This window comes from Scyliorhinus canicula, chromosome 1, assembly GCF_902713615.1.
Source record: "Scyliorhinus canicula chromosome 1, sScyCan1.1, whole genome shotgun sequence".
In the NCBI taxonomy this organism is placed as follows: domain Eukaryota; kingdom Metazoa; phylum Chordata; class Chondrichthyes; order Carcharhiniformes; family Scyliorhinidae; genus Scyliorhinus; species Scyliorhinus canicula.
The window spans coordinates 41,273,909-41,293,071 of NC_052146.1; the positions used below are offsets into that span (position 1 = coordinate 41,273,909).

A 19,163-nucleotide genomic window follows, 5' to 3' on the forward strand; every position below is an offset into this window, starting at 1 on the left:
AATCATAGCTATTGCATCAATTATCTTTGTTGACATCTAATCCCGGGCATTTATTCAATTTTAGTCCCTTTAGTTTATCCAATATATCTCTTGTGATATAATCAGCTCCATTGCCCGTAGGTTACCCAATATTTCTAGAATGGAATTTGTGTTTTCTCATGTGAAGACATAAAATGTGTTCAATGTACCTGCCATTTCTTAATTCCCCATAGTAATTTATCCTGTTTCTACTTCTCAGGTTCTTGCGATCATTTTTATATTCCTAGCTCTAGTTTACTCTAATAATCTATTTTTATCAACTTTTTGGTGGTTTCGAAAACACCCTCAAATCCCAGATTTTTTTTTTGCAAATTATATGCCTCTCCTTTTAACCTATTTTTGTTAAGAAATGTGAAATGAAATGAATATCACTTATTGTCAAAGTAGGCTTCAATGAAGTTACTGTGAAAAGCGCCTAGTCGCCACATTCCGGCGCCTGTTCCGGGAGGCTGTTACGGGAATTGAACCGTGCTGCTGGCCTGCCTTGGTCTGCTTTCATTGCCAGCAATTTAGCCCTGTGCTAATGTAGATAGTTTAAAGAAATTTGTATAAATATTGTACTTGTTAGAAATAAGGTCAGTTTATTTTTTATGTTTCTGTACTGGTGCCCTTGGAAAGGGTTAAAACTTCAGTTTAGCTTCATGTTAAACAAAGGTGCCTCCAAGTCGACAGGTTTAGACTTTTAATTTTAAATTTGGTTTGCAATATAATGAATGTTTTACGACTTAAAAGCACTTGTAGTTTTATTTTAAAAACTACGCAGTTGCTTAGCAATCAGAAACTGACATTGAAAAGCTGGTTCAGTCTGGAACCAGGTAATTCAGAGGCAAGGAACATTCCACAGAAACTGCCAGTACAATGCAGAGGGACAGAAAGCAAGTCCCCAAAAGCTAAAGAACAGAAAGTCCCAGAACTCAGGGAATGAGTGTTCCAGGAAGCTAAAAGAACAAAGAACAGAAATCAGAAAAAAAGGGTTATGTTCAGTGAAGTCAGAAACTGAGTGAGAGGCTCCGAGTTAAAGTTAGGGCTGCAACGTGCAGACCTGGAGATGTCAGCTAGAGACAATCTAGACATCTGTGGTGATCCTAAGGTTGATGACACCTTAATACAGCTTCTGAAGCAGTAGTGTTCTGTTGGCATTGGCTGGGCACCCAAGAGATTGTGAGGAAGCTTGAATGCATGTGGTGATCCAAGGTAGAGAAATACTGAAAATGAGGTTGAAATCCTGGATTCGTGGTGAAGGCATCCAAGAGATAGCATTGCTTGGGAGAAGATTGCAAGGTATGTTCTTTGAGAACGGAACTTGGAAATTTTTGTGTGAAAGTCAGAGTTCCAGTGAGACCAGTTGGGGTGAAGGAGTAGTGCATTAATGAAATTAAAATTGCTTGTTACAAGTAGGCTTCAAATGAAGTTACTGTGAAAAACCCCTCATCTCCACATTCCGGCACCTGTTTGGGAGGCTGGTATGGGAAGTTAATCTTTTCTTATTTCTGAAATGTTTTATTCTTTTGTTCTGTTCATCCACATCTCTAAACAAAAAATAAAAGTTAGAATCTATTGAGCTGGGTTCCACTCTGGGACCCGATTGTCCACTGGTAACATTAGGTGAGATTGTAACACTCCTATCCTATCCAACCTCCTTAGTAAGCCATCTTCCTTGCTGAGTTTTTATTTTGTAGTAGAATGTGTATTTATTGAACATTTTGAAGTTTACCACCCTATCCTTCTCCCCTCATGCCTATGTGATAAGATTCTTGTTTGTGATTTGTCATTTTCAAACTTAATCTGGATCTGGAATTCAGTTGTATTATGATCATTATTTACCAATGGATCTTTTACTATGAAATTACTAATTAACGCTGCCAGATGGCACAATCTCTCTCTTCAGGTTCCATACCCAGAGTATGGTGACCATGGATGTGTGTGTTTTGGTCCAAGATATGCTCACCAAGGTACTCTATTGTATCCTGCATCACTGTCTCCATTTCCACGTTCTGTCATTGAATGCTCTATCACTGTTTCTACCTCCGTGGAAAGATTTTCCAAACCATGAGGCATCCTGTTAACCAAAGGTTGGTAAGATAGTTCACTCTTATCCTTGAGAGATTGATTAACTTGGACAATTGCTGTAACTTTTTAAATTGCTATAGAAAATTTGCATAAATACTCAGAAGTTTCAGAAATGCATGCTCCTTTTTGGTACAAATCATTTGGATGCCTTATAGGGCAATTCCTAGTGCTCGCTTCGGCAGCACATATACTAAAATTGGAACGTTAGAGCATTTCCTAAATTGTCTCAAACCCAACATTAGAATATCAGCTGCCTAAAATAGAATAATGTTTTCAACTTATCAGCACTTCTCCTGGTTCCTCAGGAAGGTGGTCAAATTATTGCCATCTGCTGTAGACCTAAACCACCTAAGAACCAAAACAGAGTACCTAAACCATTTTAGCTGTCCCACTGGGCGAGAGAGGAGAGTTGCAACTCAGTTGTCTAGGAGCATTCAAACTCGGATGAAGAACGTTCTAGTATGTCTCCTCTATTCTCTTCCACCCCCAGCAAACTCCCATGTTTCTTTAAAAAATTATGTAAACTTTCAAATACAAATTTTGCATCTACATATCTAATTACTCAGTTCTACAATGTCACAAAAAATTTATTTCATGACATACAAGGTGTCCAAACATCTTTTTTTAATACTAATTTAGAGTACCTGATTTTTTTTTTCAATTAAGGGGCAATTTAGCATGGCCAATCCACCTACCCTGCACATCTTGGGTTGTGGAGGTGATACCTACGCAGACATGGGTTGAATGTGCAAACTCCACAGGCAGTGACCTGGGCCGGGATTAGTGTCCAAACACCTTTGTAACATTTTCCACTGCCACCTAACTGAATGAAGACTGATGCAAATAAACCATGAATCTTACTTTATTTCACAATTTTCTATTTTGCATGCTTGTATCACATTTAATATTGTTGTAACTGAATAGATTTTTAAAAATCCTTTTATTGAGTCAGTTTATTACAAGAATATACCACAAATAGGATGCAAAAAGCTGGTGTGTTTAATAACATTACAATATATCCTATATTACAACAGTGACTACACTACACCTCACAAGTACTTAATTGGCTGGAAAATGTTTGGATGTTTTGAGTGATGAAAATCACTATATGAATGCAAAATATATTTTGCTTTCTAATAGCAAGACTATAAAGTAATAAGTGGTTAAGAATAAGGTAACAAAAGTCAAGATGGAATACAAGAATAATTCAAAATCATCGGTAGGAACAATTAAATTAAAAATGAGATAAACTTTGTCTGCTTTTTATTTGCACGTTTATTTCTTGTCCCTCATCCATCTAATTAATTTTAGAATCTAGAATTTCAATGGTATAGCTCATTAGCATTGATCTTTTCTAGTCATCAACAAAATACAGGTGAGACAATCAAATTCATTTCAAAATGGATCTCAAAATTCAACTGATCCTTTTTGAAAAATAACATTAAGTAACAAACTCTCTCTTTCTTACATGTGGAGCAATTATTAACTTGTCTGTCAATAAAACATAGGTTAATTTAAAAATTAGCGTAAAAATCCAATAGGATTTTGGAAACAAAACCAACATTCACATGAAAACTCAGTCTCAATTTCTGTTCCCAGTCTCTTTGTCTTTTACCTTCAATTTAATGCACTTTCTAAAGTTTATACAGCCCAAAACATGCTGCAACAGGTGTTTAATCAGAACACATTTTTCTCTCATATTATAATAGCAGCTGTGTCACGCAGCACGTCTGCTACATCATTAAAACATTCCTCAGTGCTATTTCTATGCGTACTTACTATGAGTTTTCAATGGAACACCCAATGCGTTGATTTTAATGCATAATTTTACAGATCTGTTGATAACCTTGTTCCAATACATCTTCACAATGGAGTCCATGTATTGTGAATTCTTAAAACAGTGAACCTTTTATATTTTGAAAAATTTGGGGGGTTGGCAGTGGTGGTGGTACAATAGCACAGTGGTTATGCTTCTAGACTGGTAACCCAGAGGCCTGGACTAAAGGTAATAATAATCTTTGTCACAAATAGGCTTACATTAACACTGCAATTAAGTTATTGTGAGAAGCCACTAGTTGCCACATTCCGGCGTTCAGATCCCACAACAGTAGTTGGTGAATTTAAATCCAAGTAATTAAATAAATAAGGAATATAAAGTAAGCATCAGTTAGGATGACCGTGACACTACCAAATTGTTGCAGAAACCCATCTGGTTTGCTGCTGTCTTTCAGGGAAGGAAATCTACACCCAATTTGACCTATCTGTCACTGCCCTCTGAAGTGGGCTACCATGCGCTCACTGGATTTTATGGGAAAAGTGATGTTTTTTAAAATCAAGAAGGTGCAGTATTTTCAGTCACGGGTTCAGTGAGCTGTAGTTTGTCGAGATTTTGTAGTTTGCTGAGTAAATATACTCAGTTTGCTGCATGTCCTTCGTCCTACCAAGCATCCAACTTCTGACTGACAATACAAACTAATTAGCTAACACGATGGTGTCAATTCTTTATTTAAAAACTTAATTTGATATTTTCTTATTTCAAAATCAAATCAAGAATACTTTATCTTCCATTGTATAAAGCTTAATATTAAGGGATACTGTAAAAACATTCCTTTATATTAAGTTGTTGCATCATATGCTATGAAAGAAGAGGCACTCCATAGGTTGGCAGCTCCTGGTGTAGCTGGCGGAACATCATGGCACATTTATTTCTTTCTTTTGTCTTTCCAAGAGTGTTGAACAGCCTTGCCTGTAAATAAAGGACTTCTCTGATCCGCTCACCGCAGTCTGCTTTTTCAAAATATATCTTGGCTTCATTCAGATTTTCAATTGCTGATTCGAAAGCTTAAAAAACAAAGTTGGATTTTAGAAAGTTTGGCAAGCAACATCATTGGAAAGACCTACGGTCATCTTCAATTTATGACTGAAAAAAGAGACAAAATGTTGAAGCTTTTTGTCTTGCACTCATCAGGAAAGTTCACAAGAATAGCAATAGTAAAGGGAACAACAATTTATACTGCATGAGAAAAGAGTTCTAATTGGTTGGCAAGTGGACTCTGGTGGATTGAAGCATTGCCATAGAGAATGCACCAGGGAATAGCTAACTGACAAGCTTTTGTTCAGATTCAAAGCAGAAATTTGAGAATCTTAGAGAAACTCAATCTGTATATGTATCAAATTGAAAATTCCAATGTTTTATAAAAGGTTCATCATAACTTTCTTGCTTTTGTATTCTCCATCTCTATTTATAAAGCCCAGATATGGTATGCTTTTAAAAATCACATTCTTAACCTGCCCTGCTGCCTTCATCAATATGTGCACGTTTATCCCTAGGTCTCTCTGCTTTTGTAACTTTTATAATTGTGCATTTTATTTTTATCTCCTTGTTCTTCCTATCAAATATATATTTTACCTTTCTTGGAAATTTCATATGCCACATGTCTGCCCCTTTCACCAGCCTATGCCTTCTTGGAAGTCCATTATCATGATCATGACTGAAATACCAGGGGTTACAAAACTATAGAAATTTAGAGAAGTCCAATATGGAATCTCAATAGAAATACAATGTTTATTGGAAACACATCTGACTCGCAGTACACTAGAAAGAGCGATACAACAGCCTTATTTGTATTCTAAGGTGCTGTATGATTTAAAATATGCTGTTGAAACTAATTTAAAAATAGCCTGTCTATTCACCAAATACTTGTCTGAGAAACTTTCAATTTTTAAAGTGATAGTCTGAGGATAGTCATGGCAGATCTTAATAAGAACATATATTGGGGGCAGCACGGTGGTACAGTGGTTAGCATTGTTGCCTATGGCATCGAGGACCCGGGTTCGAATCCCGGCCCTGGGTAACTGTCCGTGTGGAGTTTGCACATTCTCCCCGTGTCTGCGTGGGTTTCACCCTCACAACCCAAAGATGTGCAGGGTAGGTAGATTGGGGAATGGGACAGTTCAGCGCTGATGTTTCAGCGCCAGGACGTTTCAGCGCCAAATATTTCAGCGCCAGGACGTTTCACCGCTCATTCATTCAGAAATCATTCTTGAGTAAGGTCACAGGTATGACACAGGTATACCAGCTTTTACACTTAGTTATTTGGTCGTTTCATCGTTCTAACTGTCTTTAGATTTTGTTGGAGTTTTATTATGATTACTGTTTAGATAATGTTAGAGTTTTGTTAACAAGTTTTTATACTTACTTAGTTATTTGGTAAATTTCTTTTGGTAAATTTGGTAAGTTCCATATCTTTAAACCCATGGCTGAATCAGTGAAAAGCAAGCGAGGCAGAGAGAAGTTCTGTCATGAAGGTTTTATATATCGTTTCGACAAAGAAAGCAAGAAACAAAAGCAAGTTAAGTTTTGGCGATGCCATGAGGATGGTAGGTGCAAGGCCTGCATTCACACGTTAGAAAGAGAGGTAATCGAAAAGATCAACGAACATACTCATCCCCCATCTGCAGTTGCTATCGAAATGGAAAAGGTCATAACTGATGCGAGAGACCGGGCTGAAAAGACTTGTGAGCCTCCAAGTACGATTATCAACAAGTGCATTGAAAAAATGTCCGTGGCAGGTATGGCACAGTTACCAAACAGGCAGGCAATGCGAAAAATTATTTGTAGAATACGAGACGAAGTTAATCAGGTCCCCGATAATCCAAGATCGATTCAAGAGCTTCAGTTACCTCATGAATACATGATGTATAAGCCCACCCCAGAAACCGAGGAAAATTTCTGTTTAAAGGATAGTGGTACGAACAATGAACGGATTATTATATTTGGGAGAGAGAGTTGGTTAGAACACATGGCAACTTCCACGACTTGGTATGCTGACGGAACATTTGCGGTAGCACCACACCTATTTTATCAAGTTTATATCATCACGGTTAGGAAAAATAACGGAGTTCACCCTGTATTGTACGCGCTTTTACAAAACAAACAGTATGCAACCTATATGATGTTGTTTGCGACGGTAAAAGAGATGATTACAAACGCAGGGCCTGCCATTATCAATTGTGATTTTGAATGCGCTGCTTTTACCGCCATGAAAGACTCCTTCCCCAATATAGAAGTAAGAGGCTGCCTTTTTCATCTGTCTCAAAATATACTTAGGCAGATAAGTGGTTTTGGTCTCATGCGTTTATATAAGAGCAATCCCGATTTTGCATTACATTCGAAAATGATAACTGCCCTATGTTTTGTGCCAGTTGACGACCTTGACAGTCACGTGGATTCTTTAGCAGGTAATTTACATAAGGAGTTAATTCCGGTTTTAAACTATTTCGAAGACAATTATATCGGCCGTCCTAATCGCCGAGGAGCAGGCAGACGAAGTCCTTTATTTCCTACCGAGATGTGGAATATGTATCAAAGAACATTAGATGGGGATGACAGAACAAATAACTATGCTGAGGCGGCCAACAGGAGATTGAAAAGTGAACTGTTAATGTCACACCCAACTATCTGGAAGTTCATTGATGTCCTTAAGCATGTTCAAAAGGGAAGAGACGAGCACTTCGAGAAACTTTTAGCTGGCAATGAACCTCAATTAAAATTACTTAAATATAGAAAAGCTGATGAGAAGATATTGAAAATTGTTTCCGAATATGGCAGCAGGAATGAAATTGACTACCTTCGTTCAATAGGGCATAATTTAACAAACTAAATGCGTTTTTTCCAATGAATATCCAATGAATGTCCAATGAACTTTCTTTTTAATGATTGATTTTATGAACTTACAGATTTGTAAATTGTTTTAATGTACTGTTTTTGGATCTTTATAAGTGGATCTTTTACAATAAAAACATTTTGTTAACACTCGAGTTTTATTTCATTTTATGAACTTACAGATTTGTAAATTGCTTAGTGCGAAAAAAACTGTCATAACTATATGACAAAAATCTGTCATAACTATATGAGAACATTGGGAAAAAATTTTTTTTCTGGCGCTGAAATGTCCTGGCGCTGAAAAGTCCTGCCGCTGAAACGGCGGCGCTGAAACGTACCGCACCCAGGTAGATTGGCCACTCTAAATTGCCCCTTAATTGGAAAAAATAATTGGGTACTCTAAATTTATTTAAAAAAAGAAAAAAGAAAAGAATATATATTGGACATAATAGATCCTGAGTAAGAGCTGAGAAAACTCTTATTTTGACAGTTTGAAACATTACTGCAATCCTTGCAAAGTATACAGTGCAGATCAAAAGTTTCAGCATTTACCGTCAGCTTTTTCTTGAGTAGGGCAAGAAGCTGCAGAAGCAACTTGACATTTTGCCAACAACAACATCGCACGCCCTCGGTCCAAGACTGTTCCATTAGCCAGAATGGGTTCAATCGCCATATGGAGCACATTCAAAGCTTGTTCTGGAATTCCAAGTAGCAGCTAGTAGAAAGATACAATTTGGTTGAGTTTTTTGAAGCGACAAAAGGAGGTTATTAGCTAAAACTGTTAAAAGTATCACATCTGGCATGCACTTCCTGTGTCACAATGTATAAATGTACTGTTTAGTCCTCTTAATGCTCAGTGAAACAGTAGTTAAGTTTAAGTTCTGTCTTTCTTTGTTTCTAAAGTTTACAGATAAGTTCAATATTTTTGCATGTTTTCTTTTCCTCAATCTTATTCTGTACGTAATTTATTTTACATTTATTTTCTGCCATGGGTCTCTTTTAGTGTACCCATTCCAGCATCAGCGTTCATAGAATCCCTACAGTGCAGAAGGAGGCCATTCGGTCCATTGAGCCTGCACTGACCCTTCGAAAGACCACCCTACCTCGGCCCAACACCCCCCCCCCCCCCGGGTCCCATTCCTACAACTCCACCGAAGGGGCATTTTAGCATGGCCAATCCACCTAACATGCACATCTTGGACTGTGGGAGGAAACCCACACAGACATGGGGAGAACGGGCAAACTCCATACAGTCAGCCGTGGTGCTGTGAGGCAACAGTGCTAACTACTGTGCCACCATGCTGCCAATATATAGATTTTAATCCCTATCACCTATCTAAAACAAGTAACATATTTTCAATTTACAAACCCCATACAAATTCGCTTTCCACACCTACTGTTTCCTATTTCTTAGCTATGGCTTGAACATACTTTCTGTTCATCGGAAATCTATTTACTGGTTAAATCTGTCCAGCCGTGTCCCTTCTCTTCTTGTACTGCAAAACAATCCTGTTTCTGCTGTTCTGATGGGAAGGGGAATATAAAAATGAATCTCACCTATTTCTTCCCTGTTGATCCTCACACTCAATTCCTCTATACATTTGAACTTGACTGTGTACAACGCCATGGGAAAATGAATTAATATATTTCTCTAGTTCATTAAGGTCATGAGTTTGATCAGAAATTACTGCCATATTGTTTGCTGGATCATATTTTAATTTTGGTTTAAATTTAAATCTGTGTAGGAAGATGCAAGTCAGTGAAATATTGCTTTCAGGTACTCCCATTTAGAAATGTAGTCTTAGAAGAGAAATCATGAGAAGAAAAACAAAGAAAAGTATGGGGAAAACAAAAATGTTAATGTCGTTTGCTACTGTAAAAGAGAATATTCATTTACAAGCACACTAAACATCTAAATATAGATAATTTACTTCAAACATTATAACAATTCTGACAAAGCAATCAAGTTAGCAATTTTAAATAGAAAAATGTTTTATCTTGCATTTTAATTTATATTACTAACTAGCTGGAGGTTTTGAAGAGGTAACAGAGAAGGTTAATAAGGGCAATGCTGCTGACGTGTATATGGATTTTTAAAAGGCATTTTACAGTGCCACATGACAGACTTGTGAGCAAACTTCTAGCTCATGGAATAAAAGGGAAAGTAGGCACTTGGATAAGTAATTGACTCTGAGTGACAGGAAACAAAGTGGTTTTAAATGGTTGTTTTTCAGATTTGAGGAAGGCTTGTAGTTGAGTTCCTCAGAGGTCAGTATTGGGACTTTTGCTCTTCCCGATATATATCAATGACCTTGACTGTGGCGTTTCAGGCATGATTTCAAAATTTGTAGATGTGAAGACTGGAAATGTCAACAGGAATGAAGACATTCTTGAACTTGTGGCAGACAAAGTTCATTTTAGAAGTATGAGGTGAATCATTTTGGCAGGAAGAATATGGAGTAGCATAAAATAAAGGGGAAAACTCCAAAGGGGTGCAGGAAACGAGGGACCTTGGTGGAAACAAACACAAGTCATTGAAGATGGCAGGATATGTTGAGACAGCAGATAATAAAGCACAACGTATCTTAGGTTTTATTATTAGGAGCACTGAGTACAAAAATAAGGAAATCATGTTGAACTTGTATAAGACACTAGTTAGACCTTATTTGGGGTACCATATCCAGTTCTGGCAACCATACTTGGGAGAAAGGATGTGAAGACAGTGGAGAGAGTACAGAGGAGATTTACAATGATTCGAAGGCTGCATGGTGGCGCAGCGGGTAGCCTTGTTGCCTCACGGCGCCGAGGTCCCAGGTTAGATCCGGCTCTGGGTCACTGTCCGTGTGGAGTTTGCACATTCTCCCCGTGTTTGCGTGAGTTTCGACCCCACAACCCAAAGATGTGCAGGTTAGGTTGACTGACCACGCTAAATTGCCCCTTAATTGGAAAAAATTAATTGGGTACTCTAAATTTTTTTAAAAACCCAATGATTCCAAGGTTAAAGAATTGTAGCTATGAGGATAGATTGGAGGGGTTGAGACTGCTTTCCTTAGAGAAAAGGTGGCTCAGAGGAGACTTGATAGAGATATTCAAGATTCTGAGGAGTATGGACAGGATAGATAGTGAAAAACTGCACCCACTTGAGGGGATCAAGAGCTAGAGGGCACAGATTAAAAATAAGTGGCAAAAAATGATGTGAGGAAAATGTTTCTCACTCACAAGGGTGGTTCGAGACAGGTTCAATTGAGGTATTCAAAAGGAATTGGTCGTTATCTGAAAAGAAAGAAAATGTGCCGAATTACAGGCATAAGGCAGGGGAGTGGGACTCAGAGAGCTGGTGCAGACTCCGTGGGCTGCATGGCCTCCTTCTGCACTGTAAAGATTCTGTGATACAGCTTTCAGAATCGAAAATATTGGATTTGAAATTAAACTGACCTAAAAACATTGGTCAGAAAGATAAATATTGAAACGGTACAGCAACAGTGCAATACTGTATAAAATTCTACTTAATGAAATCATGTATTTTGTGCAATATAGGGTTTAAGTTAAAAAGTCTGTTTTCACTAAAATTGTCAGTCACTGCTGAGGGGGTTGGCAAACAAGTTCCCCTGCAATAGCTTGAATAAAGATCTTGAACTGGAACTCAAGTGTCATCTGGACAGTTAGGGGAGTTAGGAACACTATAACTGAATAGCTGTGAAATGCCCTCAACAAATGCCATTGATGATGGGATCCGCTCAGGCTATCTTTGGAGAGTATTATGTATTGTTTGACGATACTCTTCATCTGGGCACTGTCAGACCAGATCAGCGGTTGCGTAAAAGGTGGATCCTTACCTGGGGCCAGGCAACCTCGAGAGTGAGGGGGACGTCCCAGGGACCGTGGTGAGGATCTCGCAGAGGAGGATTAATCGTGAGATTAGTTTCAGAAATCCAGATTTCACACTGGCAATGAGTGCTGAGAAAGTTGGACTTGGTTTTGCCACAGATTGGGGAGGTGACGAGACAATGTCGCTACACATCGCCCACAGATGCAGAAAATTGTCAAAATGCAAACGGTGGGCCATGAGCTGGTGAACAAATTCCCCTGCCGTAGCTTGAATAACGATCTTGATCTGGAATTCATAGTGTCATCTGGCGAGTTAGGGGAGTGAGGTATACTATAGATGAACAGTTGTGCAACTCCTCAACAGTCACATTGCTGTTATCCAATTTTTTTTCTCCATTCTTTTCTTTTGAATAGGCGTCAGTTAACGAGTAATGGTACGTTTTGGATGTTAAAAGCAGCACCATGGGTGGATAAGTCCATAAAATAACTACTGGTTTATGTAAATGAGGTATAGATGACAGAAGTCAAGATGTAAAGGTGAATCTATAGAAAATCGAAGACCAGTTTGTCAATTTGAAGCAAAGGCAAGTTTATAATATTTCTTCATTTGGTTGCTGCCTGGTAGAAGATAATACAAGCACAAACCAAGATTTGGTACTAATTTTATTAGAAAAGAGATGATTTTAAAAATTTGTTCTTGGGATGTGGGCATCGCCGGCTGGGCCAGCATTTGTTGCCCATCCCTAAATCCCCGTGAACAGAGTGGCTTGCTAGGCCATTCCAGAGGGGGACAAGTCAACCGCATTGCTGTGCGGATAACAATGGCAGATTTCCATCCCTGAAGAACATTAGTGTACCAGATCGGCATTGATTTTGTGGTCAACATTAGATTTTTTAAATTCAATATTTTTACTGAATTCAAATTTCACTATCTGCCATAATGGGATTTGAACCTGGAACCCCAGAGCATTACCCTGGGTGTCTGGCTTACCAGTGGAGTGACAATACCACTACACCACCGCCTCCCCTAAGATTATGGGGTAATCTGGAGGAGTTTTAAATTATGAAGTAATGAAGCAGTGCAGATCAAAACAGACTGCTTCCAGTCGTTGGTTTAGAACAAAGGGGCATTAACATAAGAGGGGCTGAGAAAAGAGAGGAGAAACGTCAGGTGAGATTCTCTTGTCTTGTCTTCCAACAGCGTGTTTCTCGGCCACAGGAGCCGGTTCGCCGTTGGCAGTCGGCGGGATGTTCTGGTTCCCCTGCCATCAATGGGATTTCCTATTTAACCCACCCCATGTTGCTGGGAATCGCACGGTGGGAGTGTGCCATTGGCGGGACTGGAAGATCCCACCCGTGTGAACAGCTGGAAGATCTCACCCATATTCTTTTAAATGCAGAGGCTATGATTGAAGCAAGGACAATGCAAACATTTAAATATAGGTTTGAAAGATAACTGAAGGAAAGGAGGCTTAAAGAAAATAAAAAGGATATGGGAACACTGGAAGCATATGGGATTAAAACTAACATTTGTGGGGAAAATAAATTAAACGTGCATGTTGTAATTATTATGTTCGTGCACACCCCGACAATGATGTTTAAATTACATCTCTTTCTTGGTTCCTTCTGTACATTAAAAAAATTTTCATTGAAAGATGGATGTTTGGACTGAAGTTCAGTGTGAAAGTTGTTTGTTATTTAACATAACAGCACCGTATGAGCGAAGTGCAGCTACAGTCCATAGGAACCACTGGTATGGTAGTTGGTGGTGTTGGGTCTGTTATTATTGGCAAAATTGCTTCAATGGGAGGGAATCAGGAAGGAAGGAAGAAATATCCTTATAGAGGACTCTCTAGGCAGCACGGTGGCGCAGTGGGTTACAGTGCTGAGGTCCCAGGTTCGATCCCGGCTCTGGGTCACAGCCCATGTCTGCATGGGTTTCGCCCCCACAACCCAAAGATGCGCAGGGAAGGTGGACTGGCCATGCTAAATTGCCCCTTAATTGGAAAAAATGAATTGGGCACTCTAAATTTAAAAGAAATAGAGGACTCCTCTAAATAAAGACCAAAACAGGGACATGCTGGATCCCCATACTTGCCTCTCGTCACAGCACCCTGTCCCTGACTTAGTGATCAAATCTTAATAAAAGCAAATTATTGCGGATGCTGGAACCTGAAACCAAAAGAAAAAATGCTGGAAAATCTCAGCAGGTCTGGCAGCATCTGTAGGGAGAGAAAAGAGCTAACGTTTCGAGTCCAGCTTTGACAAAGGGTCATTTGAACTCGAAACCTTAGCTCTTTCTCTCCTTATCGATGCTGCCAGACAACCTGAGATTTTCCAGCATTCTCTCTTTTGGACATACATTTCTCGTCTCATACTGGAGTAAGTCTGTTATTATTGGCAAAATTGCTTCAATGGGAGGGAATCAGGACAGTAAGCTTTACAATTGGTCACACTAACATTTGTAGCACAGCTCACCTGTGAAAATGCCAAATGTAAGATGGCTTCCGAGGTGAGATACTCCAAGTGATATTCACGGCTCAGAGCCAACGCTTTTAGAAGTAAAGGAACTGCCACTGCATGACACGAGGAACGCCAGAAAAGCTCAGCCTCCAAAATAAGAATTCTAAAAAAATATAAATATATATTTTATCATTCAACTCTCAGCTTATTTACTCCAAGCCAACTTACTTGTGGATCAAATAGCAAACCAGAGATTAATACCTTTTTGGCTCGGCTTTTAAATTTTGTCTCTAACTGCTCATTATCCCTCAACTAAACCTATTTCTCAGTCCTACCTATGTTGTTGGTATCCATATGGACCATGACAACTGGATTCTTTCCCTCCCACTCCAAATTCCTCTCCTGGCTTGAGGAAATGTCCTTAACCCTGGCACAGGGCAAGCAACACAGCCTTCAGAAATCATGCTATCAGCTGTAGAGAACTGTGCCAATCTCCCTAACTATGCTGGTCCCTACTACAACTACAAATCTTTTTACTTTTACCACAATGCTGTGATCAGTTTGCTCATCATCCCTGCAATCCATGCTCTCATTCAATCAAGCTGCAAGAACATTGAAACTGTTGGACAAATGTAAGGGCTGAGGCTTCCCCATTGCTACCTTCTGGATCCCCCATGCTTACCTCTCATCACAGCACCCTGTACTAACTTAGAGACTAAATCTGACAAACCTAGCCTAAGTGTGGTGATTACCTCAGAGTTCAAAGTGCCCAGGTGACTTCCCCCCCCCCCCCCCCCCCCCCCCCCCCAGTGATGTATTGCAGTGTCCGAAGCTAAATCCAGCTCATTAACTCTGAGCTGAGGTTCCTCAGGCTGCAGACACTTAATGCACATGTGGTTACCATGGATCACAATGTCTGCCAGCTCCCACATATTACAGCTGTAACACATCACCTGCCCTGTCATTTTAATTTGAATTTATTTAACTAATTAGGTCTCAAGTTTATAACCATTACTCAACAACTATCGGAGTTATGTTATGGAGTTTAACTAGTTACATTATAAATGTAATGCAGTGCTAAAGGGGATTGAAGCTACAATGCTCACCGTCCAATCAGCTCCAATCCTCCCTGTAATGTCACACTTTGATTTTAAAAAAAATATTTTTTGATGAAGGAGAAGATAATTTCAAGTTTTTCTTTTTTTCCCAGATAGATCTCAGCTGAGGAACAAGAAACCACCTTTCAGACTTCTGAAAATAATGCTACAAGTGGGTGTGCTTTTACATCTAAACTGCAGCCCCCTTATCTCCACATAAAGCACCTGACCTGCAGTATATTTATCACCACCAAGTTGTGGCATCTTTATCTCAAAAATTTCCTTTCTTTCTCTTGTGCTATGGCGATTGTTCTCTGGGTATTTAGGGTCTTATTTCACTTTTGTTGTCTTTAATATCCGTTGGTATTATTCAACATGTAAGCATGCAATTTATCATAAAACATGCAACAATCTGGCATTGGCCTCTCCCAAAAGCATGATGGACTACATATTACTGTGATATTGAGCTAGAAAACATGATAAATCAGTTGTCTGTTTCGGTGATATGCTTTACCCATCCCTTATGTCAAATGCTTACCAACTGATTCTGATCCCATACAATATCAGAATAGATTATTGCAACTATGAATATGGAAAAGTTGAGAAATAAATTTAAGATCGATTTTATGGGAATGAAGAGTTACATTACATTGCCCAAGTATCTCAATGTCTTGGGCTGTCCGTGGGACCAACACAGAATGCGTTAAAACAACTTTCGGCTCAGCATGGGTTTACGACAAATGTGTCGTCACAGATCAGAAGCACGGTAGCACAGTGGATAGCATTGTTGCTTCACAGCTCCAGGGTCCCAGGTTCAATTCCCAGCTTGGGTCACTGTCTGTTCTCCCTGTGTCTGCGTGCGTTGTCTCTGGGTGCTCCGGTTTCCTCCCACAAGTCCCGAAAGACGTGTGGTTAGGTAATTTGGACATTCTGAATTCTTCCTCTGTGTACCTGAACAGGCGCCGAAATGTGGCAACTAGGAGCTTTTCACAGTAAATTCATTGCAGTGCTAAATGTACAATAACTCTGTGTTTGTACATTACTTGCGACAATAAAGAGTATTATAAAAGATTATTATTTAGAAGGCTGCTTGTGCTCATCAGGTCAGAAATCAGGTCACTTGTGTTTATGATAATAAAATTATCAGAAGAATTTGTGAGAACAATAATGTCACAGTAATAAAATTATTAGGGGAGTGCCTCCTTGTTGCATTCATGTTGTTTTGATGTCACTTGTAAGTATATTTTAATTACAATGATTTATTGGTAGAATGGATGGAATTTAGAGATAAAAATGAGTATAGGAAGTGCAAGTGAGACTTTGTATGCTGTACTCATACTGAAATTGTGAAGTGTGTATGTTGGATTGTGAGGTATGATGTCAATAATGACCTGAACACACATTCTAAATTGTGAGGTATGATGTCTCAACAAAGACTTGATCCTGCATTGCTACAAATGGATGTGTGCGTGTGTTCTGGTATTTAAGAAAGCTGTCCAACAGCTATCAGGAAATTCCGTATGACACAAAGACTGACCAACACGTAGGTAGAGTAGTCAAGGCAAAGAAATGCTAGAATCATTTAGGAAACAAATTCAATCCTACATTGGGGAAGGGAGGATATGTAAGGTCTTTCTGGATGGAAGAACTAAGATGGGATAAATGGACATCCTCAATCAGAATTTTATGTGATATGTCTGAGATATCTATAGCAAAGTCCTGATAAATTTTAGCCGCACCAATTGTCCCCAGGGCTCAAATGTTTAATGCAGCGAGAAGCCAAAACATACCGATAAAGAGTTCAAGGTATAATGACTGGGTTCTGCTAAATTTGGCACATTTCAGAATAGCAGTTAAGGTGCTACAAGTGGCTTCAGTGTGTTAAGTTAGGACGGTTAAGTCACGCAGTGTTCCTGCTTTGGTACCCTGTCAGAAGTGCTCTTGTGTGGAAGTCAGGTGAGGATAAACTGGGCTTAGCTCTAATAACCCACATAGCATCATAGAATAGCCTCCTTCTGTGCTGCAACCATTCAGCCTGTTCTGACTGTGCCGGCTTTCTAGAAGTGCTGTTTGGCTAGTTCCACTGCCCTGTCCTTACCTCATAACCCTGCAACTTTTTTTTCTCCAAATCTTCAGTTGCTTACCCAATTTTTTTTGAAAGCAACAACTGAATCTGCCACCACCACCCTCTCATTCCAGATTCTAACCATTCACTGTGTAAGAATTCTTTTCGCCATATCACCTAAATGTTTTCAACCTGTCAAAGTGAACAGTTTCTTTCCATCTGTCTTGAACCGTCATGATTCTGAACTCCATCAAATCTCCACTCAACCTTCTCGACAGAGAACTGCCCCAGCTTCTGCAATCTATTCTGGTAACTGAAGTCCCTCATTCCTGGAACCATTCTCATAAATCTTTTCTGCACTCTCCTGAAACCGGTCACTTCCTTTCTAAACTGCGGTGTACATAATTGGACACAATACTCTTTGAGGCCAAACCAGTTCTATAAAGGTTCAACATAACTTCATTGTTTTTTTTACTGTTTTAAAACGGCAAGAATTTCATATGCCTTTTTAACCATTTTCTGAACCACCCTGCCACCTCCAATGATTTGCACAAATTGACCCCCAGTCTATCTATTCCTGCACTTCTTAAGAATTATGCCTTTTCGGTTATGCCTAACCCTTGCCTCCTTCTTATCAAAACGCATCACTTCACATTTCCCTGCGTTAAGTTTCATCTGCCACATATCCCCCCCATTCCACTCGCCTGTCTATATATTTTTGAAGTCCTATCAGTATCCTTCTCATGGTTCATAATATTTCCAAGCATTGACGCATCTGCAAATTTTGAAATTATATTAATTTTATAATAATCTTTATTAGTGTCACAAGTAGGCTTACATTAACACTGCAATGAAGTTACTGTGAAAATCCCCTAATCGCCCGTTTGGGTACACTGAGGGAGAATTCAGAATGTCCAATTCACCTAACAAGCACGTTGAAGACAATCACCGTCAAGCTATTCCTTACCCAAATTGTGTATCTGACAATGACAATTTAAAAAGCTTTAGTTGCAATCATTAATTTTTACCGAAGACACACAAATTTGTTTCAGATGTAGAAAACTAAAAAGAGAGCATACTGTTTTATCACAATGAAATGTTACTCAAGCCTGCTCTGTGGTGACACCGAGTGCCAAATTTTCAATCGAGGTCAGCATCTGGATCGAAGGAATGCTATCTGCAATTTGGCATCACTGGTCGTTGTCCTGGTTTCCTACCAAGGTCGTGGCCCTAAGCCATTTTCAAAGACGCCAGCTTGAGTTGGCAAATTAATTTAATTAAGAGGTCTATTAAGGACCAGTTCATGCTGAACCGGGATTAAGGTCAACAATACAGGCAGCCCACAATAACCTGGACCCTGTTTTAGAAAACTTACCTGGCCTTCTCCTTTGTTGTCTCCACCTTCAGACCAGCAGCTCAGCCGATGAGTGCTGATCTGCAAGTGCTGGACAGCCACTCATTGCCCCCCCCAGCATTGGGAGTTTGCTAACCATCCCTGCTTTTGATTGCCATCCACTTTTAAAATTGTGTGGCCGTGTCTATAACATGCTACGTGAAGTCAGGATCTGTAACTAGAACCCCATGCCGATTCTGGTCCCTTAATGAAAAATCAGTCCATTTAGAATCATTCATGTGTATTCCTTTCCAACTTACTTTATTAACATTTCTGTAGACTTTTTTTTCTGACAATGGTCCAATAACTTTTGGAGAAGTCGGTAGGATTCTGTGATCTGATTCTGTGCTTTCAACACAAGTGCTTTCCTTTGGGGAACACGAAAGAGAAAGGAGTGAATTCGACAATATGGTGCCCTATGACACTTGATGCATCAAATATTGAATTAGAATACAGTGCATTTTAACTGACGCAACAAATTTCTTATGGTGTCACAATGAGTTGTAGAATATTCTATTTTCTAAGTATGTTTTTAAAAAATAA

The 19,163-nt window shown here is 39.2% G+C and overlaps 1 protein-coding gene across 2 annotated transcripts in view; it reads right to left on the reverse strand.

Annotated features, from left to right (window-relative positions):
• Positions 1-3,030: 3,030 nt before the first annotated feature.
• The window catches only part of anapc5 (anaphase promoting complex subunit 5), a 56,264-nt gene continuing 40,131 nt past the window's right edge, over positions 3,031-19,163 (reverse strand). Inside the window, exons 14-17 of one of the 2 annotated variants that reach the window (XM_038789436.1) lie at positions 18,881-18,988; positions 14,081-14,228; positions 8,327-8,489; positions 3,031-4,950 (exon numbers count right to left, since the gene is read on the reverse strand). In XM_038789436.1, coding sequence (XP_038645364.1) covers positions 4,745-4,950; positions 8,327-8,489; positions 14,081-14,228; positions 18,881-18,988 — 625 coding nt within the window. In that variant the 3' untranslated portion in view covers positions 3,031-4,744. The remainder of the gene's footprint in view (positions 4,951-8,326; positions 8,490-14,080; positions 14,229-18,880; positions 18,989-19,163) is intronic. The other variant, XM_038789426.1, reaches the window with a different exon arrangement.